Raw genomic sequence first — 24,217 nt, 5'->3', positions numbered from 1 at the left:
TCTGCTCTCTGAGGGGGCGTGTGTCCCCTCCCAGGGCTAGTGTGTCTTCTAGCCTGTGACCCACAGCTTACCCCCTATCCCCCCACCCAACTCCGGCGGCTCCCTCTGACCCCTGCGAGGTCTCGCATTGGCTGGAGCCCTGGAACCAGAGCCTTCGGCCTGAGATGGTCATGGAGACCACCAGGTGCGTCCCCTTGTGAAGCCCAGAGAAGGTAAGAGCCTTGCCTGAGGCTGCACAGCCACTGCAAGCCCCAGCCTTATGAGTTTCAGCTTTCTTTTGCTGTGATGTCCACTGGCTTCAAGGCCCTGAACTCAGCCTCAGCTGAGGACTCTGAGACCCTCTGCAGGCCAGGTTAGCTGCTTGCTGTTAGAAAGCAAAAACTGGCTCACAAAAACAAAGCCAGGATCCTCTGCTCAAGGTGAGCACTGGGAGAGGCCTCAGGTGCCTGGGGCAGGTGGGTCCCGCCGGCTGCACTTTCATCCCTCCCCTAAGAGGCCCCTTCTGGGGGGGAGGGACGTCACTGGCCTGCACCACACCGACAGGTGACCCCAGCAGTCTGGTGCTGGGCTGGAACCAGGACCTGCCCTAAGCTTGGTGGTACACAGAGTGCACACTTGGGCTGCTGGGCGAGCATGGGCAGGACAGAGCAACGCCGGGATGGAAGGGAACCAGGGAACCGCCTGCCGGGTGAGGGGGGCTGGCCGAGACCCTCCGAGGCGGTGGCTCCCCAGCCGTCCTGAGGCGGGGCCACGCCTTCCTCTGCGGCCACTCAGACTGGCCAGTTGCAAGGAAACTGGCCCTCTTGCCCCTCAGCGCTTCTGGTTGCCGAGTGCTGGGATGGACGGCAGACTTCTCGTTTGCTCCATCCCTTTGGTGTCCTCCTGCTTCCGCCTTAGGACAGGAAGCCGGCCTTGCCCCCATCCGGAATCTTCCCGCGTGTCTTGCTCGAGGAAGTAGCTCCCTCTAGGGTGCCAAGCAAGGGGACAGTTCCACTGTTTCTGTCAGCAGAGTTGAAATAAGTCACAGCAGCGACTAGGTAAGACACTACTTGCAAGTCAGGGGAAATCTAATGGTCTGCTTCCCACGGCGCTGGGAGAGAAAACGGAAGTGGGCTCTCCGCCGCCGGCACTGAGAGTGATTTCCTCAATAAGGCCACTGCGGTTTTACTTAGCACTGACTCAGAAAGAATTTGAAGACTTGTGCGACATTTCTATACGAAGCTATTTCTGTTCCCATCTATTTATTAATGTGAACAAGGGTTTTTAGTGTTTACACCTGAAAAATAGAATTGGTGCAAAACTTACTTCTATTCCTTCGATAAATAATATTCATCCCATTAAGAGGCAGGTACCTTTCCAACAAATTTTTACTTTTTATGTTAAATGATAATTTTTCAAAGCTCTTTATTTACCTTGTACTCTTTACATTGTTTGATCGATTATATATTGATCAAACCAGAAGAAACTCTTTTTAAACACTTTGTGTTTAGGAACCAACTGCTGCGTGGTGAGCGAGGGTGTTCAACAAAAGACGTGGGAGCACAGATTAAGCTACATTAGGATGAGATTCTTTAGGGAAGTAGAATGCAAATGTGAGTAAAATATCCATCTGTTAAAGAACTCGTTCATGTGTTCCTTTAAGTAATATGTGACAGTGAGTGTCAAATCGCCGTGGCAATGCCACCGGGCACTGCTGAAGACAGCAACTGCAGTTTTATTTTTACACGTCAGTATTTAGAATATGCTGCAAAAATATATTATTTACAACTGTTTAATGAGGAAAATGCTTGGTGTCAGTTTTTAAATGAGCGGGGAATGCTGTCTTAGTCCCTTTGGGCTGCTGTAACCACGTTCCACAGCCCGGGCGGCTTGCAAACCACAGAAGTGCATTTCCCACGGTTCTGAGGTGGGAAGTCTGACCTCACGGCACCAGCGCATTCGGTGGCTGGTGGGGTCCCTGCTTCTAGGTTCATAGATGGTGCCTTCTCACCGTGTCCTCACAGGGCGGAAGGGACGAGGCAGCTGACTTGTGCCTCTTTTATAAGGACAGTGATCCCACATATGAGGGTTCCACCCTCATGACCCGATCACCCCCAAAGGCCTCACTTCAGTACCTTCACCCGGGGGATGAGGGTCTCAGCGTATAAATGTGGGGGCTGCACACGTGCAGTCGGCAGCAGGTTCTTGGTTGGCCGCACTCTGTACAGAATCTTTTAAAGGCAATCCGGCCTGACTGGAACTTGCTGGCAGAGCGTGGGCTGAAGGCGGACCCCCGTTTGCATCTCGGCTCCCACACAGCCCCCTGGGGGACGGTCGCTCGTGTGTAAGATGGCGACAGCCCCGAGAGAGCGGCTGGTTGGGCAGGTTGGCGATACCGTCTGCAGGGAGATGGGGTAAATAGCTTGAGCAACTTGCCCAGGTGGCGTAGCCAGAAAGAGGATTTTCGTCCCAGCTCCCCACCTCTGTCACCTGGGGCAGGCTGCTTGACTTCTCTGCGCCTCCGCTCCCTCCCTGTGAGATGGCTGGTGACGCCCGTTGTCCGGGGTTAAGTAGAGCCCGTGCTGCGCGTGGGGTGGCAGCGCTGTTTGTGCACGGGCTGTTCTAGAAGCCCCGGCAGCAGCACCCACAGGTGCCGGCTCCCCTCACTCCCCACGCCCCAGCCCCTGCCCCTTCTCGGGAACGGATGTGCTCCCATCTGCTGTGCCCGCCCCACCCCCCGCATCCTCCCCCAGGCTGCTGTCCTGCCCAGGAAACGCCGCTGCCTTCCCAGCAACCTGGACTCCTGCCAGGGACTCGGGCCCCCACGCAGAGGCTGTGAGGGAGTGTGCTAGAATCCGGCCTCGTGACTCGGGTGGACTGACGTGAAGCAGAATTTTCCATGCCGCTTCCGGAACCCGCTCCTGGCCCAGGCCACGGGGGCTGTCCCCCTGCCCCTCCGGGGCAGTTTGCCTGGGCTGGGCCCGCAGGAGAGGCGGGAGGGTGCCGGCGCCTGTGCCCTGGGCCGTGGCTCTAAGCTGTCCGCCCCCCCACACACCCCTGCCCTCTGAGAGCCCCGGCCCTCTCTGTCCTCAGGGTACCTGCCTTTATTCTTGTGTGGTTTTAACACAGTTTCCCTGGTGTGACTGGGAGACGACAGGAGCCACTGCCACGCCCCATGGCGTCTCGTGGCGTGTGGGAGCCCTGACCCACTGGTCCAGCGGCGCTTCCTTAATCAAAACCCAGAGCTGCCCGGGCAGGGGGCTCTTCCCGTGGGTGTGGTGAGGACGTGGGGAGGTGCTGAGGGAAGGCACTGTGCCCGTCTCTGGGTGGCGTGTCAGAGGCGTGAACCGTCTCTGAGCCATCACTGCAGTAGCTGCCACCGGGCTTTGCAGCACATCTCGCTGGGAGTGGGCCCCTTGAACCTGGGCAGGTGGGAAGAGAGTCCTCTGGGCCATCGCCACGCCAGCCCCGAGGCCAGCTGTCCACTCAGCTAAATCTTGGGGCAAGCGTTGCCCTGCACCCCAACTCACACAGCATGGGGGGGGCACCTGTGTGTGTCGGGGGGAGCACAGGGTAGCTGGCAGTGACAGTGTGGAGCCCGGAGAGGGTGCCGCACTCACCCAGCAGTAGGCTTGGAGGTGGTCTGGGTGGCGCTTGGCAGGAATTTACTTAGGAATTATCATCAAACACCGGCTGTGCAGGCCCAGGAGGTAGCGATGAACGGAGCCCCAGCCCTGAGGAGCCCTGTCTGCGGGGGACACAGGCGGGGAAGGACATCGGTGGCTCTGTGTGTGAGGCGCTGCCCGGGCTGCCCTCGGCACCTAGCAGGGGCACCTGACCGCACCTGGGAGGGAGCGGGAGGCTTCTCGGAGGAGGCTACGCTCAGGGCTCAAGTTGACCCAGACGTGTGGGTAGACGTTCGCTTGGTGAAGCGGGAGGGCAAGGTGGGGAGGTCACGTGGGACATGCCGGGGGGCTCATGCTGTTCCAGAAGGTGGAGGCTGGGGCCCGAAGCCCAGGGTACCGTGGGCAGAGATGGGGTCTCTGTGCAGGGAAGGGGTCGTGCAGGCCTTGCTGGGCAGACAGCGGGAGCACGTCCCCAGCAGAGGGAATGTCTCGGACACATGCACAGGGTGCAAGGGCATGTGGCACGTTGGAGCAGCTGCAGAGGACAGCCAGCCCGTGACAGTGGCTGGCCTCGTGTGGGACAGGGACACCGGTGGGCAGCTGTGGAGCCAGCTGTGGGCCTGCAGGGAGCTTCCGTCTCAGTCCTGTGGGCAAGTGGGAGCCACGGAGGGACATAGGCGGGGAAGGGCTATGCTCAGATGGGTTTGAGAAGGCCACCCCGTGACAGAGCGGGGAGGATGGACCCCACTTGAGGGGTCCTGAGTCAAGGCAGTGGCTGAGGAGTTAGTGGGAGGGAGAGGCTTTGGTGGCAGATGTGGGCAAAGGGCTCTCCCACCCCAATAGCTGGGCAGGGCCGAGAATCCGCATTTCTAGCCTGCTCCCAGGCGGGTGGGAGCTGCTGGTCGCAGGACTGCACCCTCGGCGTGGGTGACGGGCGGATTCTTGAGCCAGTGAGTGTGGAAATTCTAGCGCCGGGGAGGTGCCGGGTCCACAGGAAGTCACCTTCCCGGCTGCAGCTGGAAACAGCTGTCTGTTCCTCCATGTCGCCCTGAGCTGCCCAGCTGCTGTGCCAACCACGCGCGATCTTGAGCTTGTGCCGACCTTGACCTTGAGCTCTCGCGTCTGATTTCCCTTCCAGGGGGCACATACCTGAGCTTCCTGGTGTTGGTGACCGGCTGCACGTCTGTGGGCAGGATTCCAGACGCCGAAATCTACAAGATCACCGCCACCGAGTTCTACCCGCTCCAGGAGGAGGCCAGGGAGGAGGACCGGCTCGCAGCCCTGAGGAAGATCCTCAACTCGGGGGTGTTCTATTTCTCGTGCCCCAATGACGGGTCCACCTTCGACCTGACCGTGCGGACGCAGAAGCAGGGTCATGGCGGCTCCGAGTGCGGCAGCTCCTTCTTCTGGTGAGGGCGGGTCCCACGGGGACGGGCTCTGGATGGCTCCTCAGTCCCTTGTCCCCATGTCCTGGGTCACCTCTGGAGAGCGGTGGTCCATGCCTGTGGGCTCAGCACAGTGAGAAGGAAGTGGGTCCAAACCCTTTGCCCCGCGGTCTCGGGGTGTCTTCAGAGTGGTCCGATGCAGATTTAGGAAAGGAAGGCGGCTCTGTGAAGAGAGCAGGTAAGGGTAGCACCTGCTTGGACCAGCCCTTTGGTTCCTCAGCGATCCCGGTTACCCTCCGTGTGCAGCTGTTACCCTGTGTTCCAGTCGCTGTCTTCCTTGGGGAATGACTCATGTCGTCCTCATAACCTATGCAGAGGGGTCTGTTGCACCATTTTACAGATGGGGAGACTGAGGCATGAATAAGCGAGGGAATTTTGCCAAACTCCCCACACCTAGCAAGTGGCAGAGCCAGGATTTAAACCCAGGCATTCTGGCTCCAGATCCCAAAGTGGTAATCACCAGCTAAAACAGCCCCGTCAACAGGGAAACTGAGTCAGCTTGCTCAAGGCAACTTGTAGTAACAGGCTAAGGCAAGCCCCAAAGCCCAGGCAAAGGTGGCTGGATTTCTGCATGTGTGGGATCCCCTGACGCCCCTTCATTCCGAGTAAGGACAGAGCTAAGCATTCTTTAGTGGCCTTTTTGGGCCCCGGGGTCAGGATGGCCAAGTCCTGTGAGCGGGTTGTGGTGATTACGTACGGTGGCACGCTGGCCTGGCCGTCAGCAGTGCTGTCCCCTCAGATGCCCGCTGGGGCATGCGAGGCTGGGCAGAAGTGCAGATCTTGCTGGGGGAGTCGTTGCAGCAGACCTCACGTGGTGTGGTGGTTTAGAAGGCCAGGGTCTGCCTTCAGGCTGCGTCGGTCGTCCCAGCCGTGGGGCGGGACGGGCGAGCTGATTTCTGACCTTTATGCACATCCCCCCCCCCCACCCGTGCGCACACAGAGGCTGTCACAGGCTCCCGTCGGGCGGCAAGTGTTCTGTTCTCGCTGCTTCCGAGCCCCGAGGGGAATTGTGACTCCCGCTCGGAGAGAGGGACCTGCCCGCGTCCCTGCGTGCACCCCAGTGCCCTCACCCCCATCCTCCCTGGTTCTGTCATCTTTGAGCTGGAGGGTCGGTAATGTGCTTGGACTCTGCCGTCCGTGCGACTCTGCTGCTGGGCTTGTTGAAGTGCAGGTTCTCACACGGCAGGGCCGGGCTGGGCCTGAGGTCCCGCATTTCTGCCGAGCGGCTGGCGCTGCAGGCCCATTTTAGACCAGACTGTCGGGTGCGTGGAGGCGGAGGCGGTGGTGGCCGTCGGTGGTGGGACATTCCTTGAAGCCGTAGGAGAGCCCTGGGGTGTCTGGATTCCCCAGCACCTTTGTAACCGCTTCTCCCTCACGCCAGCTCCGTGGTGGGCTCATGTGGGCTCACACAAACAGTGAGGCAAAGAGGGATTTGGGGAAGGAGACTGTGGTGTCCCTTTTGGAAGTGGACACCAGACTACTATGTCTCGCGTTGGAGAGGAGGCGGCAACGTCAGCGGGCGCCAGGCTGCTCGGCTGTGCTGCGCGCCAGGGCGTGGGGTTTGGGCTCAGGGTGGAACCCCCAGCACTGACCACAGTTGAGTCACCCTGGGCTGAGTCACCCTGAGCCTGCTGTGTTGTGGCCCAGCGTTTGGGGTCTGCAGACCCACAGCAGGGGTCAGACGGGGTCAGCACTGCCCGTGGCCAGTAAACTGTGGGGAGTGACAGGGTGAAGTCTCAGCATCTTCCCAGGCTGCTTACTGATCGCCCTGACAGTGCTTCCCGGCACAGGTAAGTCTTGGAGGAAACTCACAGCTCTGTTTTCCTTCATGGATTTGGGGATCTTCCTCCTGGGACATGAGCCATCTTCCCCCAGAGGGTCAGGCATGCCTCCCTGGAAAGAGGCCTTACCTGAGGGTTGTCCATTTGGCTAAAGGTTTCTAACCCTGACTCCTGACGACAGTGGCCGTAGCAGTGGGGCCGGCAGACTCTGGGATGTTCTGGAGGCTTTGCCTGGATGCCACGTGCAGGTGTGATGTATGTGTTTCTAGAGCTGGTTTGGCTGAGTTTTACAGAGAGACTCAGAAGCGGGCCGTGTGTTTGTGAGACTGCCCTGTGGTCACTGTCCTTCCGGCCGGCAGTGCCGGGGCCGCACGCGTGAGCTCAGAGGGGCGGTGCTCGCAGCTGGGGGCGGCCTGCGAGCAGGGAGCTCGGAGAAGCCCCCGTCTGTGCCTGCTCACGGCGGGTGCCGGCAGTGGGGAAATGCTGCTGTCTTTGAGGAAGGCTCAAGGGCAGGAACCGGGTTGCCTTTTTTAAACAAGTAGGGCATCTCGCTGCAGACTCGCTCGGAACCCTGCAAGAGCGAGTCTTCCTGCCTCCCTGGGAGTGGGTTACGGGCCTCAGAATGGCACTCTCGGGTGCCCTGGGGGCCGGGGAGGCCGAGTGAGTGGGGGTGGGAGGACGACGTGGCGGGTGGAGGGTGCGGACGGGAACGCAGGGCCTTCGTCAGGAGGAGCTCAGGGCTGGAAGCACAGGCTCCCAGCTCCACGCTGCCGCTGCCTGGCTTTGTGAGCAGGTTCCTCACCTCTCTGGGCCTCAGTTTCTCTATCTGTTAAGTGGGGTCACTGATAATATATTTGGGTCATTTCAAGGGTGACGTGAGCTAATCCATCCCAAAACACTTGGAATGGTGCCCAGGGTGGCTGTTGCCGGGTTGGTTGGTATGGTGGCCGAGTCCAGAGGCAGAACAGCCCGCCGGCGGGGGAGGGGATGCCGGAGCTCCACTCCAGTTGTATTCTCGTCTCATCCTTCCTTATTTATTTTGGATTGCTTCGTGATGCTCTCATTGGGTGCAGCCCTGGCGTGCATGTGTAATTTAAATAAGTGTGCTGTATTTATTTATTTTTTTTTGAGACAGAGTCTCACTTTGTTGCCCAAGCTAGAGTGAGTGCCGTGGCGTCAGCCTAGCTCACAGCAACCTCAAACGCCTGGGCTCAAGTGATCCTCCTGCCTCAGCCTCCCCAGTAGCTGGGACTACAGGCATGTACCACCATGCCCGGCTAATTTTTTCTATGTATATTAGTTGGCCAATTAATTTCTTTCTATGTATAGTAGAGACGGGGTCTCGCTCTTGCTCAGGCTGGTTTCGAACTCCTGACCTGGAGCAATCCGCCCGCCTGGGTCTCCCAGAGTGCTAGGATTACAGGCGTGAGCCACCGCACCTGGACAGTGTGCTGTATTTAATGTGATTATTTTTATCATTTGTCTCATTTATTGTGATCATTGCTTAAATGTAAAACATGATTAAGTTTTTTGCTGATGGAGCTTATGATAAAAATCCGTGGAGGACACAGGGCTGCACACAGGCTCCTTTGTGATTTCCTGAAAGGTGCGTGCTGGGCTTCCACTGCCAACAGTGACAGCCTGCCTGGTGGTGGCTTTGGGGAAGGACTCCTTGTCCCCCGTCCCCTGCACGCGTCACTGCGGCCCCGCCGTTTGTGCTGCTCTCTAAAGCCGTGCACTTCCCAGACCCCAGCCTGCGTGTGCCGGCTCCTGGGGAAAGAGCGCGCGCTCAACCCGCGCTGACCCAGAGCGCCAGCCCCCGCCTCCCCGCGCCCGCTCTGGGTGCCGCGCTCGCCGGGAGCGAAGGTGAGCTGAACCGGTGTTCTCCGTCTTGCAGGAACCAGCTGCTGCACGTGCCCTTGAGGCAGCACCAGGTGCGCTGCTGCGACTGGCTGCTGAAGGTGATCTGCGGGGTGGTGGCCGTCCGCACCGTGTACGCCTCGCACAAGCAGGCCAAGGCCTGCCTCGTCTCCCGCATCAGCTGCGAGCGCGCCGGCGCCCGCTTCCACACCCGCGGCGTGAACGACGATGGCTACGTGTCCAACTTCGTGGAGACAGAGCAGGTCAGTGCCCCGCCCCGTCCATGGGCCCAGTGGGTCAGAGTAGCTGCAGCCCGCACACGCGTGTTTTCCATCTGTGGTGGCTTCTGCTCGGGGCGCCTTACTGCAAGCGGAAGGAGCGCGAGTACGTGGAGCTCTGCGTGGAACGTGGCCTGTGGTCTGCGTGGAACGAGGCCTCTGGTCTGCGTGGAACGAGGCCTGTGGTCTGCGTGGAACGAGGCCTGTGGTCTGCGTGGAACGTGGCCTCTGGTCTGCATGGAACGAGGTCTGTGGTCTGCGTGGAACGAGGCCTGTGGTCTGTGGAACGTGGCCTGTGGTCTGCGTGAAACGTGGCCTCTGGTCTGCGTGGAACGAGGCCTCTGGTCTGCGTGGAACGAGGTCTGTGGTCTGCGTGGAACGAGGCCTGTGGTCTGTGGAACGAGGCCTGTGGTCTGCGTGAAACGTGGCCTCTGGTCTGCGTGGAACGAGGCCTCTGGTCTGCGTGGAACGAGGTCTGTGGTCTGCGTGGAACGAGGCCTGTGGTCTGCGTGGAACGAGGCCTGTGGTCTGTGGAACGAGGCCTGTGGTCTGCGTGAAACGTGGCCTCTGGTCTGCGTGGAACGAGGCCTCTGGTCTGCGTGGAACGAGGCCTGTGGTCTGCGTGGAACGAGGCCTGTGGTCTGCGTGGAACGAGGCCTCCAGTCTGCGTGGCGCATCTTTTGATTCACGTCTCTTGCTGGGGGGACGTTGCTCACACAAGGTATTTTTAACTAAAAGGAATCGGGAATTTTTGCTGTGGTCATGAGGGTAGCAGTTATTCTGAGAGCAGCTGACAGATGAACCAATAGGGTTTGAAAATCTTTTTAGGACAAAAATAAGTCAATCAGTACAATGGAAGGATGAGAGAAGAAACCTTTCTTTTCATCCTAAATCAACTGAAGTTCCACCCTCGAAGTGTGAGCACCTGGGAGTTGTGAAATCGCATGTTAAGCAGCAGTTCCCCTAGAACACAACCGTCTGCTTAGTTTCTTATTGATTTCTTTTTCTAAATTTTGTTCTTATTTCCAGAGATGCTGTCTTACAACTGTTTTTTCTTTTTTAATTATTATTATTTTTTGCTCTAACTTGCAATCTGCAGGATAATGTCACCGTGTAGAATAATAGGTGGAATCAACTATGAAAAAAGAACAGCCCTATAAAGACACAGGTGCAACATTGCTGCCCGCGGCCAGCTCCAGCCCCCCGTGTTACCTGTGCAGGTGCGGCCTGGCATCCCTCCTTGATGCTGCCGCCGTGAGAGGGCTTCCTTATGAGGACGCTGGCCGCTTTAATACAGCGCAGCTTTGCACACCTGCCTCCACCTGTGGGCGCTCCTGCCTGCTGGGAGTTCGGGGGGCGGCGGGGGGGGGGGGATGTGCAAAGATGAGGAGGCCCCTAGGAGTCAGGCACGTGGCAGGAGGGGCACTGGGTCAGGAGCCCTGAGACGAGCAGCTGGTGCAGTTACTTGCCTGTAACTCTGGCCACAGTGTTCACGCTGCTGGGTATTGACAAGCTTGTTAAATAAATATCCGGTTAAAAATGAGCGGGAGAGGATGTGGCCCCCAGGTGGAGGCCGATTCCTCGCTTCCTGGTCTGTCTGCAGGGAGGCCCTTCCCTTCGCCCTCACGCCCCCCTTCCTTGCCACTTTCCTATCCTCGTTTTTATCCCTGGGTTGTTAGCCTGATGCCTTTGCTTTGCTCAGCAAATCTCTATAATTTGTCACCTATGTGGGCTGGGTGGTGGGCTGGGTACAGAGGGCTGGAGGTGCACAGTACGTTGGTATGAATCAGAGTGCCAGAGACCCTGGGATTGGAGACGGAGACCCCCGTCAGGCCCTGCAGTGAGCCCCGGGCCTCGCACTCCATCCGGCCCCTGGCTGGCAGCTCCTGGTCTGGTCCTGGGGTTCATGGGCCCCAGACTTTTGGATTTCAACTAGTACAAAAAAAATTGGCATCTCGGCTGGGCGTGGTGGCTCACGCCTGTAATCCTAGCACTCTGCGAGGCCGAGACGGGTGGATCGTTTGAGCTTGGGAGTTCAAGACCAGCTGGAGCAAGAGTGAGACCTCATCTCTGCTAAAAAAAAAAAAAAAAAAAAAAAATAGAAAGAAATTAGCTGGACAACTAAAAACATATAGAAAAAATTAGCAGGGCATGGTGGCGCATGCCTGTAGTCCCAGCTACTTGGGAGGCTGAGGCAGAAGGATTGCTTAAGCCCAGGAGTTTGAGGTTGCTGTGAGCTAGGCTGACGCCACAGTACTCTAGCCCGGGCAATGGGGTGAGACTCTGTCTCAAAAAAAAAACACAAACAATTGGCATCTCGTCTACTGTGTCATATTGAGTAGGTCCTTGGGGAAACAACTGTCCCCACCATCACCGACCTTCCCTGAAAGACAGGGCATTTTAATGCTAAAAAGGAACAGGGGCTGCTGTGATTCGGGACCCGAATGGGTGGCTTCGACCACAGGTGTTTATTCTCTCTCAGTTCTGGAGGCTGGAAGTCCCAAATCAAGCTGTCACCAGGGCCATATTCTCTAAGCCTCTGGGGGAGGGTCCTTCCTCGCTTCTCCCTGGTCTTGGTGGCCCCAGGCGTAACTAGGTTTGTGACAGCATCACTCCAGTCTCTGCGTCTGTCTGCACGTGGCCACCTCTCCCTGGACCAGGGGCCCACCCTACCCTCGTGTGACCTCCCCTTAACTGGTTTCGCCTGCAAGGACCCTATCTCCAAACATGGTCACATTCTGAAGTACTGAATTTGGGCTTTAGTGCATCTTTTTTGGAAGGGACACAGCTGAGCCCACAGCAGGGCCGTGCCTTCCCCTCGGAGGACTGTGCTCTGTGCGTGGTGCATTCAGCCTTGTGAACCACCCCCCCCCCCCCAGCCGTTGCTTTGTTCATTTTCTACAGGCTCGTGAGCATTCCCACGGAAGGAGTGGAGGATTTGGCTCTGTGATTTCACACTGTGCTCCCAGTTTACTCACTGGGGCCCCACGTCACCTCAGTCTGCCCCTCGGGACGGCCTGCAAGGCCTCACAGAGATTGACAGCCTGCCCCTTGGCTCCTGGGCTTCAGCCCCACACTGTTTAGATTACCCCACCTCTTCCTTTTCAGGGTCAGGAAGGGATTTCTTGGCCCCTGTAAGCCTTCGTGGTCTCCCTGGCGTGTGTTTTTCATCCCATTTTCCTCCCCTGGGCTCTGGGCCCAGGCCAGGCAGTGCTGCTCCTGGTGAAGTCCCTGCCCAACCTGGCTCCCAGGGACACTGCCATCTGCCGTCCACCCAGAGGGGCCGGCAGCCACAGCTGCCACGCCCCTCCCAAGGGCTGTAACTTAGCCCATGGTGACTCCGTTTCCACTGGACACCTATGACATGGGTGTGGCCTGGCTCCCAGAGCAGGGCCTTTCAGGCTGCTGCTGGCGGGCGGTGGGAGCCCAGGCTGGGCCATGCGGAAGAGCCCTGGAGGGTCTGGCCACTCTACGGGAGGGGAGGTCACACATCAGAGTCCCACTGTGGGCCTGCCAGCTGCCGGGCTCTGCTCCCCAGTAGGTAGGGGACACAGGGGACGCCTCAGGAATGGGGTGGCGGGTGGCCCTGGCAGGCGGCTGTGCCCTTGTAGAGGGAGATGGAAGCCCAGCAGGGCGAGGGCAGGAGAGGCGTGTGCAGGAGCCGGCCCAGGCAAGGCGGGACCGTGGAGCCAGGTGACAGGAGCGGGGACAGCAGTGGAGGCTGCGCTTCCAGGAAAGCCGGTGGCCCAGGCACGCCCACGCACGGGCTGGGCGTGGTCCTGATGCTGGTCAGTGTCATCGCCACAGGAGGAGCAGAGATGACCTGAGGGAAGCGAATGTCCCCAAAACAGTGGGAAACTCATTGCCCCCCTCCTACATAGCAAGAGAGCCACTTTGTCTCTGGAGTTACACAATGTTTTTGTTTATGGCACTTCACCACGATAGAGGTGCTTAGGTTGGTCTGAGTTTTTTTTTTTTTTTTTTTTTGAGATAGAGTCTCACTCTGTTGCCCAGGCTAGAGTCCTATGGCGTCAGCCTAGCTCACAGCAACCTCAAACTTCTGCGCTCAAGCGATCGTTTTACCTCAGCCCTCTAAGCAGCTGGGATTACAGGCATGCAACACCACGCCCAGCTAATTTTTTTATTTTTAATAGAGACTGGGTCTCGCTCTTGCTCAGGCTGGTCTCAAACTCCTGACCTCAAGGCATCCTCCCACCACCTCCTCCCAGAGTGCTAGGATTACAGGCATGAGCCACTGCGCCAGCCTTGCATCTTTTATTTATTAAGAGGAATAAATCTTCCTCCTTCAGGGCAGGCTGTGTGTGTGCATATGTTGTGCGTGTGTTCACTTGTGTGTGCATGTATGTTTTGTGTGTGCTGTGTGTGTACTGTGTGCATTTGTGTGTTGTGTATGCATTGTGTGTGTGTCGGCATTGTGCATTTGTGTGGTATATCATGTACATTGCATTTGTCATGTGTATTGTGTGTGGTGTGTGCGTGTACAGTGTATGCATTTGTGAGTTGTATGCACACGCATGTGTGTCATGTGCATGTATGGATGCATCTTAGTCTCCTAGGGAGGAAACTTGAATCTTTCAGCTCTGGTGAGTCATACCTGGTGGGCTTACCCTGCAGCTGTGACTCACCAGGCAGGAAAAAGCAAGACCAAAAACTCCCCTCAGTCTATTAAAAAAAAAAAAAAAGATCCAAGATAAATATTTGACTATTGAAGATAAGGCCACTGACTAATAATCCAGGGAGGTCAGGATGACTGAGTATGACCCCCAAGAACTGCAGACTTGGAAAGAGTTGGTTTGCAAACACTGCCTGCAGAAGTAGAAGTGCAGCAAAAGCCTGTCAGCTAAGAGCGTATATACGCAGGCATGAGTTTTCTGGCTTCATCCTTCTCTTTTCGTGGTGGCCGTTGGTTTCTGCTCCCACCTGCTATGAAAGCTCGGCTCAGGGTCTCCCTCCCCTGCCCCATTGGGGGTTTGGGCCCCAGCCTGGCCTCACCGCTGCATCACTTGGGGCTCCCTGTTTTCTTTCCAGCTCTGTGGCTCTTCCTGGCTCCCTCCCACTTCTCGTTTCTTCCTTCCTGGATTCCTTCTTCCCACCCCTAAGCCCCACCTGCCCCCAGAAGGTGGCTGTGCCGTGCTCATGGGGCGCGAGTTCCTGCGGGAAGAGGAGACAGCTCTATGCTCTCGGTGCCCACTCGTGCTGGCGTCCTGCCCTCATCGCCCCTCACAGCACGTCCCCTCTCTGAGCACCACGTGACACTAACTCCTTTTAGAGAAAGGGAAACAGGCTGCAGATGGTTAAGTAACGCACCCAGGGCCACCCTGCTGGGCAGAGTGGCTGTCGGATGTGGCCGGGGCTTATCCAAGAGCCCACCTTCTTTCCACCCGCCATCCTGCACACCAGGACCCCTAATGCCCTCTGTTAAAATGACGTCTGTGAGCGAGACACGTGTTCCACTAGTGTTCCACTGTGTCCTTTCCCCTGGCGTGGAGATGAGTCACTGGCGTTTGACAGCGGGTTATGCCCATTGCCCTGGGAACAGAGAAGGTGGTCCCGCTGGTAGCGTGGGACACAGAGTCAGGATGGGAAGGAGCGACTCCACTTCGGAGCGCCCCTTCTCCTCCCAGTTGGGGGCTGGTCCGGAGCACTGCCAGCCTGCCGGGGTTTGCAGAAGCTGCTTCTGGGCAAGTCTCAGCGCAAGGGGGCCCTGGTCTGGTGCTGCAAGCGGCGTTATCGGCACGTGGTAGTCAGAGTGAGGATGACAGTCCTTAGCCTTAATCAGCCCCTGGGCATTGTTAAGAGTTGTCTTTATATAAAAATGCTGGCTGCATTGGTTTCTTTCGCAGGAATCTGGGCGGGTGCAGACTGCACGTGATGGTCAGTTGTATGCACTTAATTTCATGGTGGCCAGCTATGCCTGTGGTCATTTAAACAACCTGCTTATTGCATTCTGCTTCATTAGCAGAACAGTGGAGGGTAACGAATTTGCTGGTACCCAATAGCTGGAAACAGCAGACAGCAAGTTCTCAATCCAGCACGTTTTTCTTTAGGAGGTTAGAGGATAGAATTCCAGCTCAGCAGTATGGATACCAGGCTCACGAATTCCTGCGGTCCCCCTGGCTCACGTAATTCCTGTGGTTCTAATTTTCAAGTCCTCCACTGCGGAATTACTAATGCATGTGTGATCTGAGCGTGATCTGGCCTGCGTGGAAAGCTACCCGGTAAGGGAGCAGGCTGCTGAGCAGTGGAAAGGCCCCGCCGCGGCCCCGGCCGCCCCGCCAGGCCAGGGTAGAGTTGCGCAGATAAAGCCGAGATCTGATAGCTGCCTCGCCCTGCTGGGCTCGGGACGGCACTCGTTGTCCTTTTAGAACTCCCTTGTGCTCCAGCGCGGGCTGCAGGCTCTCTGGAATGACTGTGCGTGTGGGTGGGGGAGGAGGTACGTTTTTTAAAGTGTGTCATTTTTCTCTCTGTAGGTGCTGTCACACTGGCAGCCTGTGGAAACGGTGTGGTGCGTGTTGACTGAGTGGCCTGTGTGCGAACACGGTGGGGTGGGGCAGGGCCAAGTTCAAGTTGAGTCTTGACCTGTGCTGTCAAGTTCAAGACTGACTGGTGTCGCCAGCTGGGTCTTTTGGCTGCAGCTTGCTCGTTGTATTCCATCGAGCCCGCTTCCAGTAGCTCTCTGCTGCTTAGCAGCTGACAAGGTGCAAGCAGAGGACTGAGAAAGGTCGCGCTCCAATCCCAGAGCACGCTGGCTCTGTTCCTGAAACGGGGGTTCGGGGCGTTGCTGGGCTCTGCAGGGAGGCGGGTGAGCTTGTGACCTGGGAGTGTGACCTCCCGCACGCCCGGGCAGGCAGCAGGCCTGGAGGGGCCCAGGCCCCCTGCAGACCCCTCCTCAGAAGCTGCTGAGCTGCCAGCGTGCCCGCCAGCCACCCTCCCGCCGCCCGCCCGCGGTCAGGGAGCAGCGCCAGCCGCGGTGGAGGGGCCGAGGGCACCGAAGTCCACTGTCTGCCCTTCATTCCGCCCGGTGTCGGGTCGCAGGCGGCGGATCCCGTTACCAGCCCAGGACATTCGGTGTCATTGAGGAATATCTTTCCGCTTCTGTTCCCTTGTGCTGCAGACGATTTACATGGATGATGGAGTGTCGTCTTTTGTCCAGATCAGAGGCTCCGTTCCACTGTTTTGGGAGCAGCCAGGGCTTCAGGTAGGTACTTAAAAAAAGGAAGATGTCCCCTTGTGTTCCTGTTCACCCCTCCCTTCTCGCCAACAGCTGTGGCTTGTTTCTTTTGACATGTTCCTTCCGTGGTGTGGTTGCTGGTCTTTTACTTCAGCCCATTTGGACTGAGCTGAGCCGAGTGCATGTGTGTGTGCGCGCGTGTACGGAAAACACGCACCCCAGTCTGTGGCTTGGTGCTCAGCAGGCCTGTGGCGTGCTCACCACGCACGCGGGTGCGGCGTCTGCTGAGTGAGCGACCCACACCGTGTGCCTGGGGAGAGTGGCCTCAAGTTGGACCCTAAGTTCAGGGTCCTGGGGACGTACAGCCTCCGGGCCCTCCGTGGCTGTGGAGAGGGTCTGGCACGGCTCTGCGTGCCGTGGAGCCGTGTGAGGATGGCACGGCTTTCCTGTGCTGTCTAAAAATACCCCTCGCCGGCTGCAGAAGGCTCCGGCCAGCGCCAGGGGGATTTGGCGTTCCGTCTCCCGGGCAGAGCGTGGGGCGGGAAGGCGTCCCCAGAGCACATCTGCCCCAGTGAAATGACGCGCCACCCCCCGGTGGGTTCTCTAGCGAGGTGGGCCGTGGGCCGGGTGGAGGGACATCCCACCACGCTGATCCTGCATCCTCGTCCCTGTCCCGAGGGCGCGTGGGTGCGTCCACAACGCCTCCAGGCCGGGGCCTCTGTCGTCTTTGGCTCTTCTTACGGGGCCCCTTGTGTGGCCGTAAGTGGGCTGTCAGCCAGGGCCTGCAGGGGCCCAGGGCTCCCTCTGCCAGGTTCCTCGGGGTGTTCGGCATGGCTGGGCCCCGAGTGCCCAGGCCTAGGTCCAGCTTCTTAGCACAGCCCTCGACCTGCCCCAGGGCCAGCAGTGGGTGAGTTGCCGCCGTGGCCGCGGGCCAGCCGCGCTGACGGCGTGGGTGGCACAGCGGGTCAGCTCGTGGAGTGAGACGGATGAGTGGGCTTCGGTCACAGTCTTCCCTCTAGAAAGGGACAGCCAAGATGCACGAGATGGCTGGTGGCACCCTGGGGACATGGAGCTTCCTCTGGAGCTCAAGCGAGGTGTTTTTGAAAAGCAGCTTTATTGAGACATAACTCACATACCGTAAGCTTCACCCATCGAAAGCATACAGCTCAGTGGCTTTAGTGCATCTGCAGTCGTGTGCCCATCTCCGTAATCTATTTCCGAGCATTTTCATCCCTGCAGAAAAGCCCGTGCCCATTAGCAGCCACTCCGTTCCCTCGGACTCCCCCTCGGGCCGAAGTGGGGAGAGTCTGCTCTCTGTCTCCGCAGATTTCGTGTTACGGACGTTCCTAAAGGGGTTTTGAGACTTGACTTTCTTTAAATTCACAAGTTTCCTTTGGAAACAAGACTTGAGCTCTGTATTTAGGAGGGTGAAGAAATTGGTCAAATGAGTTTAGTACACAGAGGAAGCAGGGAGATCTTGTTATGTTTCACGTAAAGTTTGTATGAAATCCAAAATGTGGGGGGGGCGTGGTCATGATAGATTCTAGAACTTGGGAGCGACCCTTTGACGGTCGTCCACTGCACTCGCTCCCTCGGTTCCGGGGTCCCTCTTCCAGCAGCGGCGACTGGGGACGGCTCTGACTATGGGTGAGTTTCTCCTTGGACTGTGCCTCGGGGCCGCCTGGCCCTGGGGAGCATCCCGGGGCCGTGGGAGTGGGTCTGTCCCTCTCCCCTGTGACTTGCCCTCAGACCTCAGAGCGGGCGTCTCCTGGTCCCCTCCCCCTCTGCCCTTCCTAAGGCCCCTGATGCCTTCGGCCACCTTCCGCCCTATTTCTGGGACTCTCGGTGTTCTCGTCCCCTTGTGTCATTCCGTCTTTCATCCAATTTTGGTGTCTAGCTTGACCCCTGCAATGCTCCAGACACAAGCTGACCTGCCGTGGAGCGACCGGGCCTCGGCCTGACTCGGACGGGGCAGGGGGCCTCGGGTGGCGCAGCGTTTGGGCAGCCGTAGTGTCGCCCTCTGCAGTTCCAGACGCTTGTGCCTCACCAGGGCCCCCACAGTGTCTCCAGAACAAGCTTCGAAAGGCTTTGGTGTTCATTGATCTTATTAAGGATTTGCTAACCTTTGGGCCTGATACCCGCGTTTATCTGTCATCAAAGAGAGATTAAGCCATCTTCAGAGGGGACCAGGAGGGCAGCTGTAAGCGGCGTTGGTCTCGGGTCACCCGCCGGAGCTGTCAGCATCGAGCCTGAGGGTCAGTTCTAATTGTTTTTCTCCATCTTGACCTTTTCCCTTCCGTCTTCACCTAGGTTAGAGGGAAAAGACAAGAATTTAGGGGTGGGTAGCTTACGCGTTAGGTTGCAGAGTTAGTTGTGCCTTCTTAGGGGCTGCCCAGGGAACCGCGAGCCTTTCAGGGGTTGGGGGCAGGCAGGGAGGACCTGGGGGGGAGGATTTGTCTGCGTGTTTTCACAGGAGTGGCACCCTCGGTACATCTGCCTCCATTTCTGGCAACCGTATCCCTTTAACAATTTCATTTTTGCCACATAAATCGGTTGTGTAGTTTGCAAATAGCAACATTGAAATCTTACCCTTAAAATGATGTGGTACAGCTAGTTACAGAGCCTGTGTATGATCCTGCGTCGTTGAAAACTGCTTCCCTTGTCACCGTAGAACCTTCCTGCCTTAACTTGAGTGCACGTGCAGACATAGTCTGCGTTTTGCAGTTTCATGTCACAGAACCAACTGGAGGAGGAGGGTGCCCAGCGGGCCGGGCCCTCTTGCCTGCTGCACCCCTGCCTGTCGAGAACTGCTTACTGGAGCTCTCGGACGCCTGGCACTGGGTGCACATTTGTGTCTTTCACCTTTCTTTGTTCCGGAAAGGATGTGAGACAGCTCGTAGCATAGCGGTTTCAGAAATAAGGGAAGAGGTTGGAGTAAAGGCAACGGATGCTGCTAGTGGAGAGCAGGAGATGAAGCCGGGGCCAGAGTTGGCCTCCGCGACACGCGCCGTGGGTCTGGCGTGCCTGCCCCGCGGATCCTCACTTTTGTCCTGAGCTTCCCGGCAGCCACCATGGACGGAAGCGCGTGGCGAGGAGGGCTGTCCTGGTGATGCGGGGAATAAACTGTGAAGCTGCACAGACCTGGGTTCAAATTCAAGTCTGGCTCCCCAGCCTAGCAAGCGTGCACTTTTGAGAAGTTCTTATCTCCTATAAGATGGGGTCAACAGCACCTCCCGCGCAGGGTGATAGGATTAAAGATCATAACAGGAGAATTTAGCACGCTGTCTGGAACCTAAAAAGAACTCAGAAGTGGTAGCTGTCATGGATAGTAACACAGACAGAGGGGGACGCCTGGGAGACAGGCACCCGCCGCGGCGGTAAAGCATGGCTCTCTGCGTCCTGAGCACGGAGTAGGGGTCCCCCTAAGCCATCCCGGGAACGCTGCGAGATGTGGTGGTGACACAGGGACGAGTTCCTAGGGTGTTCCGTCCACGCTCTCTCACAGATGGACAGCCCCAGATCTAGCCCTGTACTCATCCCGCAGGCACTCACTGGGCATCCCTGGGCACGTGGGGGCAGCGGGGGCCTTCTCGGAGCAGGGTGGGAACGGAGCTGTGGCCAGAGTGAGGCTGAGTTCCCCCAGAGGGCGGCCCTCCCGGGCTGAGGGGTCCAGAAGGCATCCTCCGGGTTCCTGTCCCGCCTGACTGGGGAGGGGCGGGAGGAGGCACTCGGGCAAGGCAGTCAGCCTGGCCTTGCAGAGGGACCAGCCGGTGCAGATGCCGTGAGCCTGGGACCACGGCATGCCCAGAGAGCAGCACGGGGCACAGCACGGGGGGTGGTGGGAGAGGAGGGCAGCGGCCAGGTGGAGACGGCGGTGGACGTTACACTGAGGAGCTCACGTTGCGCCCCGGGAGCCACACTGTAGCGGTGGTGCCAAACCTGGCTGTGTGTTAGAGCCACCTGCGGAGCTTTAAACAGTCCCGACAGGCAGCTTGCTGCCGCGCCCATTAAGTCACAGCGTCCGGGCATGGGAGCCATGGCAGTCCTTTCTGAAGGCCCCTGGATGACCCCGGTGTGCGGGAAAGCGTGGTGCTGGCGAGCCAGTTTTCCTGGGCTCGGACTGGCTGCCGGGCGCTCGCGCTTGCAGCATTTGTGTGTCGCTGTGGTGTGAACACCCCTCACGGCACGTTCGCCGCTCGGCGTCACTGACCCTGGAGTTGGGAAGAGCCACGTGCGGGTTGGCTTGTGCTCCAGCTCCGGCACACGCCGGACGCTGCACTGAAGGGTTCGGGGTGCGGTGACGTGGTTAGACACAGGCCTGACAGTCCGGTTCGGGGGGGAAGGCTGCAGGGACGGACACCGGGTGGCGGCTGCCGCGGATGAGATTTGCTGGCAGCCTGCGTAGGGGAGGAGCGGGGGCGGGGGCGGCTCCGGGCACCTTTGTGGCCACAGGCCCCGTCAAGTGCCAGCGGAGACTCTGCTGTGACTCACGGCCAGGGCTCTCCAGGCCTCGCTGCTCCGATGGCCGGCTCCCATAAACTCAGTCTCTGGTCGATAGGATGGAACTAGTGGCTTCAGGGGCCAGAGAGGAGGCGGACGAGGTGAAGGAGAAGGAGGAGAAGCTAAAAAAAGCAGGGCAGTCAGCTGCTATGGGCCGGCACCGGCGGCGGGTTCTGCCCCAACCGCAGCTCCTTCCTGGGGCTTCTGACGCCGAGAGTCGGGACTGAGGGACTCCAGAGGAGCGGGCGTGGTCAGTGGTGGGCAGGGTGCAGGTGGAGGGAGGACGTGAGGCGTAAGGAATCCAGACTAAAGGGGTGCACACGGTGGGGGGGGGAGGGCGGCCTCCTGAGAGAACGTGGGGCCCCGGCCCCCCACATCTGCCATGGCCCCGTCCACTTTAGGAGATGGAGGGACCCGGCCCGAGGCCAGAGGAAGCAGCTGTCTGGGCTGGGCCTGGCTGGGGATCCCCTGCGGCCCTGCAGGTGTGGACATGGCCCCGGGAGCTGTGTTTCCCTGCCGCACCTTCTACCCCTTCCCGGGCATCTGCAACCTGAGCAGAAAGGGAACGCGGGGAGGCAAGAATGAGTCACAACCAGCGCTGCTCACACGTTAGCGTGTGTGCGTCGGAGAGTTTGGGTCAGCTGATCTGGGGCACGCTCCGGACTTTGCATGTCCAACAGGCACCCAGAGGGTGTCCAGGGGCCACAGTTTGAGAACAACTGGTCTAGACATACAGATCATTTCTGGCCATTTCCTGCCCTGGTCATTCACCTGGGGGTGGTGCCCTTGACTTCTTGGTGTTCCCAGGTGGAAAGGTTTGTTGTCAGCAGGGATGTGGGACTGGCGTGGTGGGGGCATGAGCGTGCCTATGACATTCAGGCCTGGCCTGTCACATGGAATGAATACCAAGTCTGGGATGAGAGACGGGCCAGAGGCTCAGCTGTCATGCTCAGCTCTGGTCTGGGCTGTACCTTCTCCTGCTGTTAGCTGCTGCTCCTGGGCCCCCCCTGCACCTCACATTCCCCGAATCCACACTGATGTGGTTGGGGGGACCACGCAATAGGGAGATGCCTCCCCTCACCCTGTCACGCTGCTTAGGCTGAGTACTTAAGGGCACAGTGTCCGTCAAATCAATCTGTGCGTGTTATGTGCACTTGTTAGAAACTGAAGAGCGTGGAGGTCCTTTCAGGGTGATCCTGGTTGGGTGGGAAAGACCCCAGGTGTGGGACTCAGCGTCCCCATCTCCTTCCTGCCTGCTCATGGCACCCTGCGACTCCGGTGTGCTCAGTCACTCGGTGCTGGACCGATGCTGCAGTTTGTAATGGGACCGAGGTCATGTTTACAACGGGGGTGGGGGGTAGTTACAGTGGCTGGAGAGCCGGTCACCTGGGACTGCAGTTTCCACCTGTTTAAGAGACTTTGGGTCATGACTCGGCAAGAGACACTTAGACATGTCCAGGAATGAACTTGTCACGACTGCACACCAGGCCTCCGAGCCCGGAACTGTTGCTTTTGTGCTCGCTCCCTCCTGTGCTCCCACAGGTTTGGCTCCAAAATCGGCTGCCTCAGCCTCGGTGACCTCTCAGTTGGCAGCTTGAGGGGACACAGGCCGGGTGCCCAGAGGCAGGACGGCACTAGCTCACCTCGGGGTGCGAGAGGGAGCAGTCTGCTCAGCAGCGCAGCCGCCGAGAAAGCTTTAGGAGCAAGTATCTGCCATCTCCTCAGCCAGGTCTCCACGGCCACCAGGAAAAGGCAGGAGGGGGCAGGCTGGGCACATGCAGCAGAGTGAAGGTGCTGGGCTGGGCTGAGCCTCTCCCGGGAGTCCCGTCAGCTAGCAGCCGAGATGCCTCGTTTGCTGACTCATTTCCCTTGCGACCCACGTGTCTTAGGGCCAAAGGGGGTTTGGGTCTTTGTTGAATCACTTATATAGAAAATTTCTAAATCCGATGCTGAGAAACCAGTTCTGTAGATGACGCTTCCCTCGAGTGTGGACTGGGATAGGTGCGTCCCCTGCGCTGCTGAGAGCTGTGTAATAACCCGTGACACGTACTCAGTAATAGCCGCATCCAACCACACAGGTGACGCCAATGACACCACTTCTGTAACGCCCAAACACAAGCAAGACCAAACAGTACATTTATAAAAACCTTTTTCCTGAAATAATTTTGGAGCTCCGGGAAAGTCGTGAGAGCAGAAGGGGGAGCTCCCGTGTGCCCTTCACCCACGTCCACGGCACTGTAACCTCTGTCGCACACGCACATGTTGTTGTTTGTCTTCTGAGCCACTGGAGGGTAGGTGGCGTGCACCGCGCGGAATACACTGTCTCCCGTCAGCAGGGTGCAGGCGCACGCTCGGGAGTGTCGCCCCGACACAGCGCTTCGGTCTGCCGCCGTATTCCAGACCCATCGGTTGTCTCTACAGTGACCTTTGTGGCAGCCCCGTCACCCAGCGCCACATCTGCATTTAGTTGTCACGTCTCTAGTCTTCTTTAGCCTCGGTCTGTTCCTCAGCCTGTCTGTCCTTTGGGGCATTGGCATTTTTGGAGGATGCAGGCCTTGTTTTTCTTTAAATTGCAAGTCCCCCCCTTTGGGGGTTTCCTGGTGACTCCCTGTGATCAGATTCAGCGTGCAGACCCCCGTGCAGAGTGGTACCCAGGTGACACCCTGTCCCTCGAGGGACACCCCTTCTGGAGGCACAGGGTGTCCCTCTGTCTCTCATTAGTGATGTTAATTTCCGTCACCCGGTCAAGGTGCTGTTCACGTTATCCACTTACACTTAACGTGTTTTCCGTTTCAGCTAATGAGCAATCTATGGGAGACACTTCCAGCCCATGCTAGTATCTCACTTCTCATAAAACTTTCTCTTAAGATTTGTCATCAATGGATGACTTTTGCTGAGCTATTCTTTACTATGACAGTTGTAAAATGATGATTTTCTATTTTTTCTTCCATATTTATCAGTTGGTATTCTAATATAAGGAAGAGCCCTCCCTTCTTCCCACTCATCCACCCACCTACCTGCCTACTCATCCACCCATCTATCCATCCACCTACCCACCCACCCATCCATCCATAATGCCCATCCATACACCCAAACCACCATTCTGTTCATCCACTCATCCATTCTGTCATCCATTCTGATCCATCCATCCAACCACCCAGTCATCCATTCTGTCCATCTACTCATCCATCCATCCACCCAGTCATCCATTCTGTTCATCCACTCATCCATCCATCTACCCAGTCATCCATTCTGTCCATCCACTCAACCATCCACTCATCCATCCATCCACCCATCCTTTCTGTCCATCCACTCATCCATACATCCATCCACCCATCCTTTCTGTCCATCCACTCATCCATCCATCCACCCAGTCATCCATTCTGTCCATCCACTCATCCATCCATCTATCTAGTCATCCATTCTGTCCACCCACTCAACTATCCACTTATCCATCCATCCAGTCATCCATTCTGTCCATCCACTCATCCACTCATCCATCCATCCATCCAGTCATCCATTCTGTCCTTCCACTCATCCATCCACTCATCCATCC

The 24,217-nt window shown here is 57.9% G+C and overlaps 1 protein-coding gene across 11 annotated transcripts in view; it reads left to right on the top strand.

Annotated features, from left to right (window-relative positions):
- The window catches only part of SYNJ2 (synaptojanin 2), a 90,824-nt gene that overhangs the window by 26,622 nt on the left and 39,985 nt on the right, over positions 1–24,217 (top strand). For all 11 annotated transcript variants that reach the window (XM_076002836.1, XM_076002835.1, XM_076002833.1 and 8 more), the window contains exons 3-5: positions 4,744–5,014; positions 8,729–8,954; positions 16,105–16,188. In XM_076002836.1, the coding sequence (XP_075858951.1) occupies positions 4,744–5,014; positions 8,729–8,954; positions 16,105–16,188 (581 nt within the window). The remainder of the gene's footprint in view (positions 1–4,743; positions 5,015–8,728; positions 8,955–16,104; positions 16,189–24,217) is intronic.

The sequence above is a fragment of the Microcebus murinus genome, chromosome 5, assembly GCF_040939455.1.
Source record: "Microcebus murinus isolate Inina chromosome 5, M.murinus_Inina_mat1.0, whole genome shotgun sequence".
Taxonomy (NCBI): Eukaryota; Metazoa; Chordata; class Mammalia; order Primates; family Cheirogaleidae; genus Microcebus; species Microcebus murinus.
Note: the sequence above shows the minus strand (reverse complement) of the source record. Positions and strands in the feature narration are given on the sequence as shown.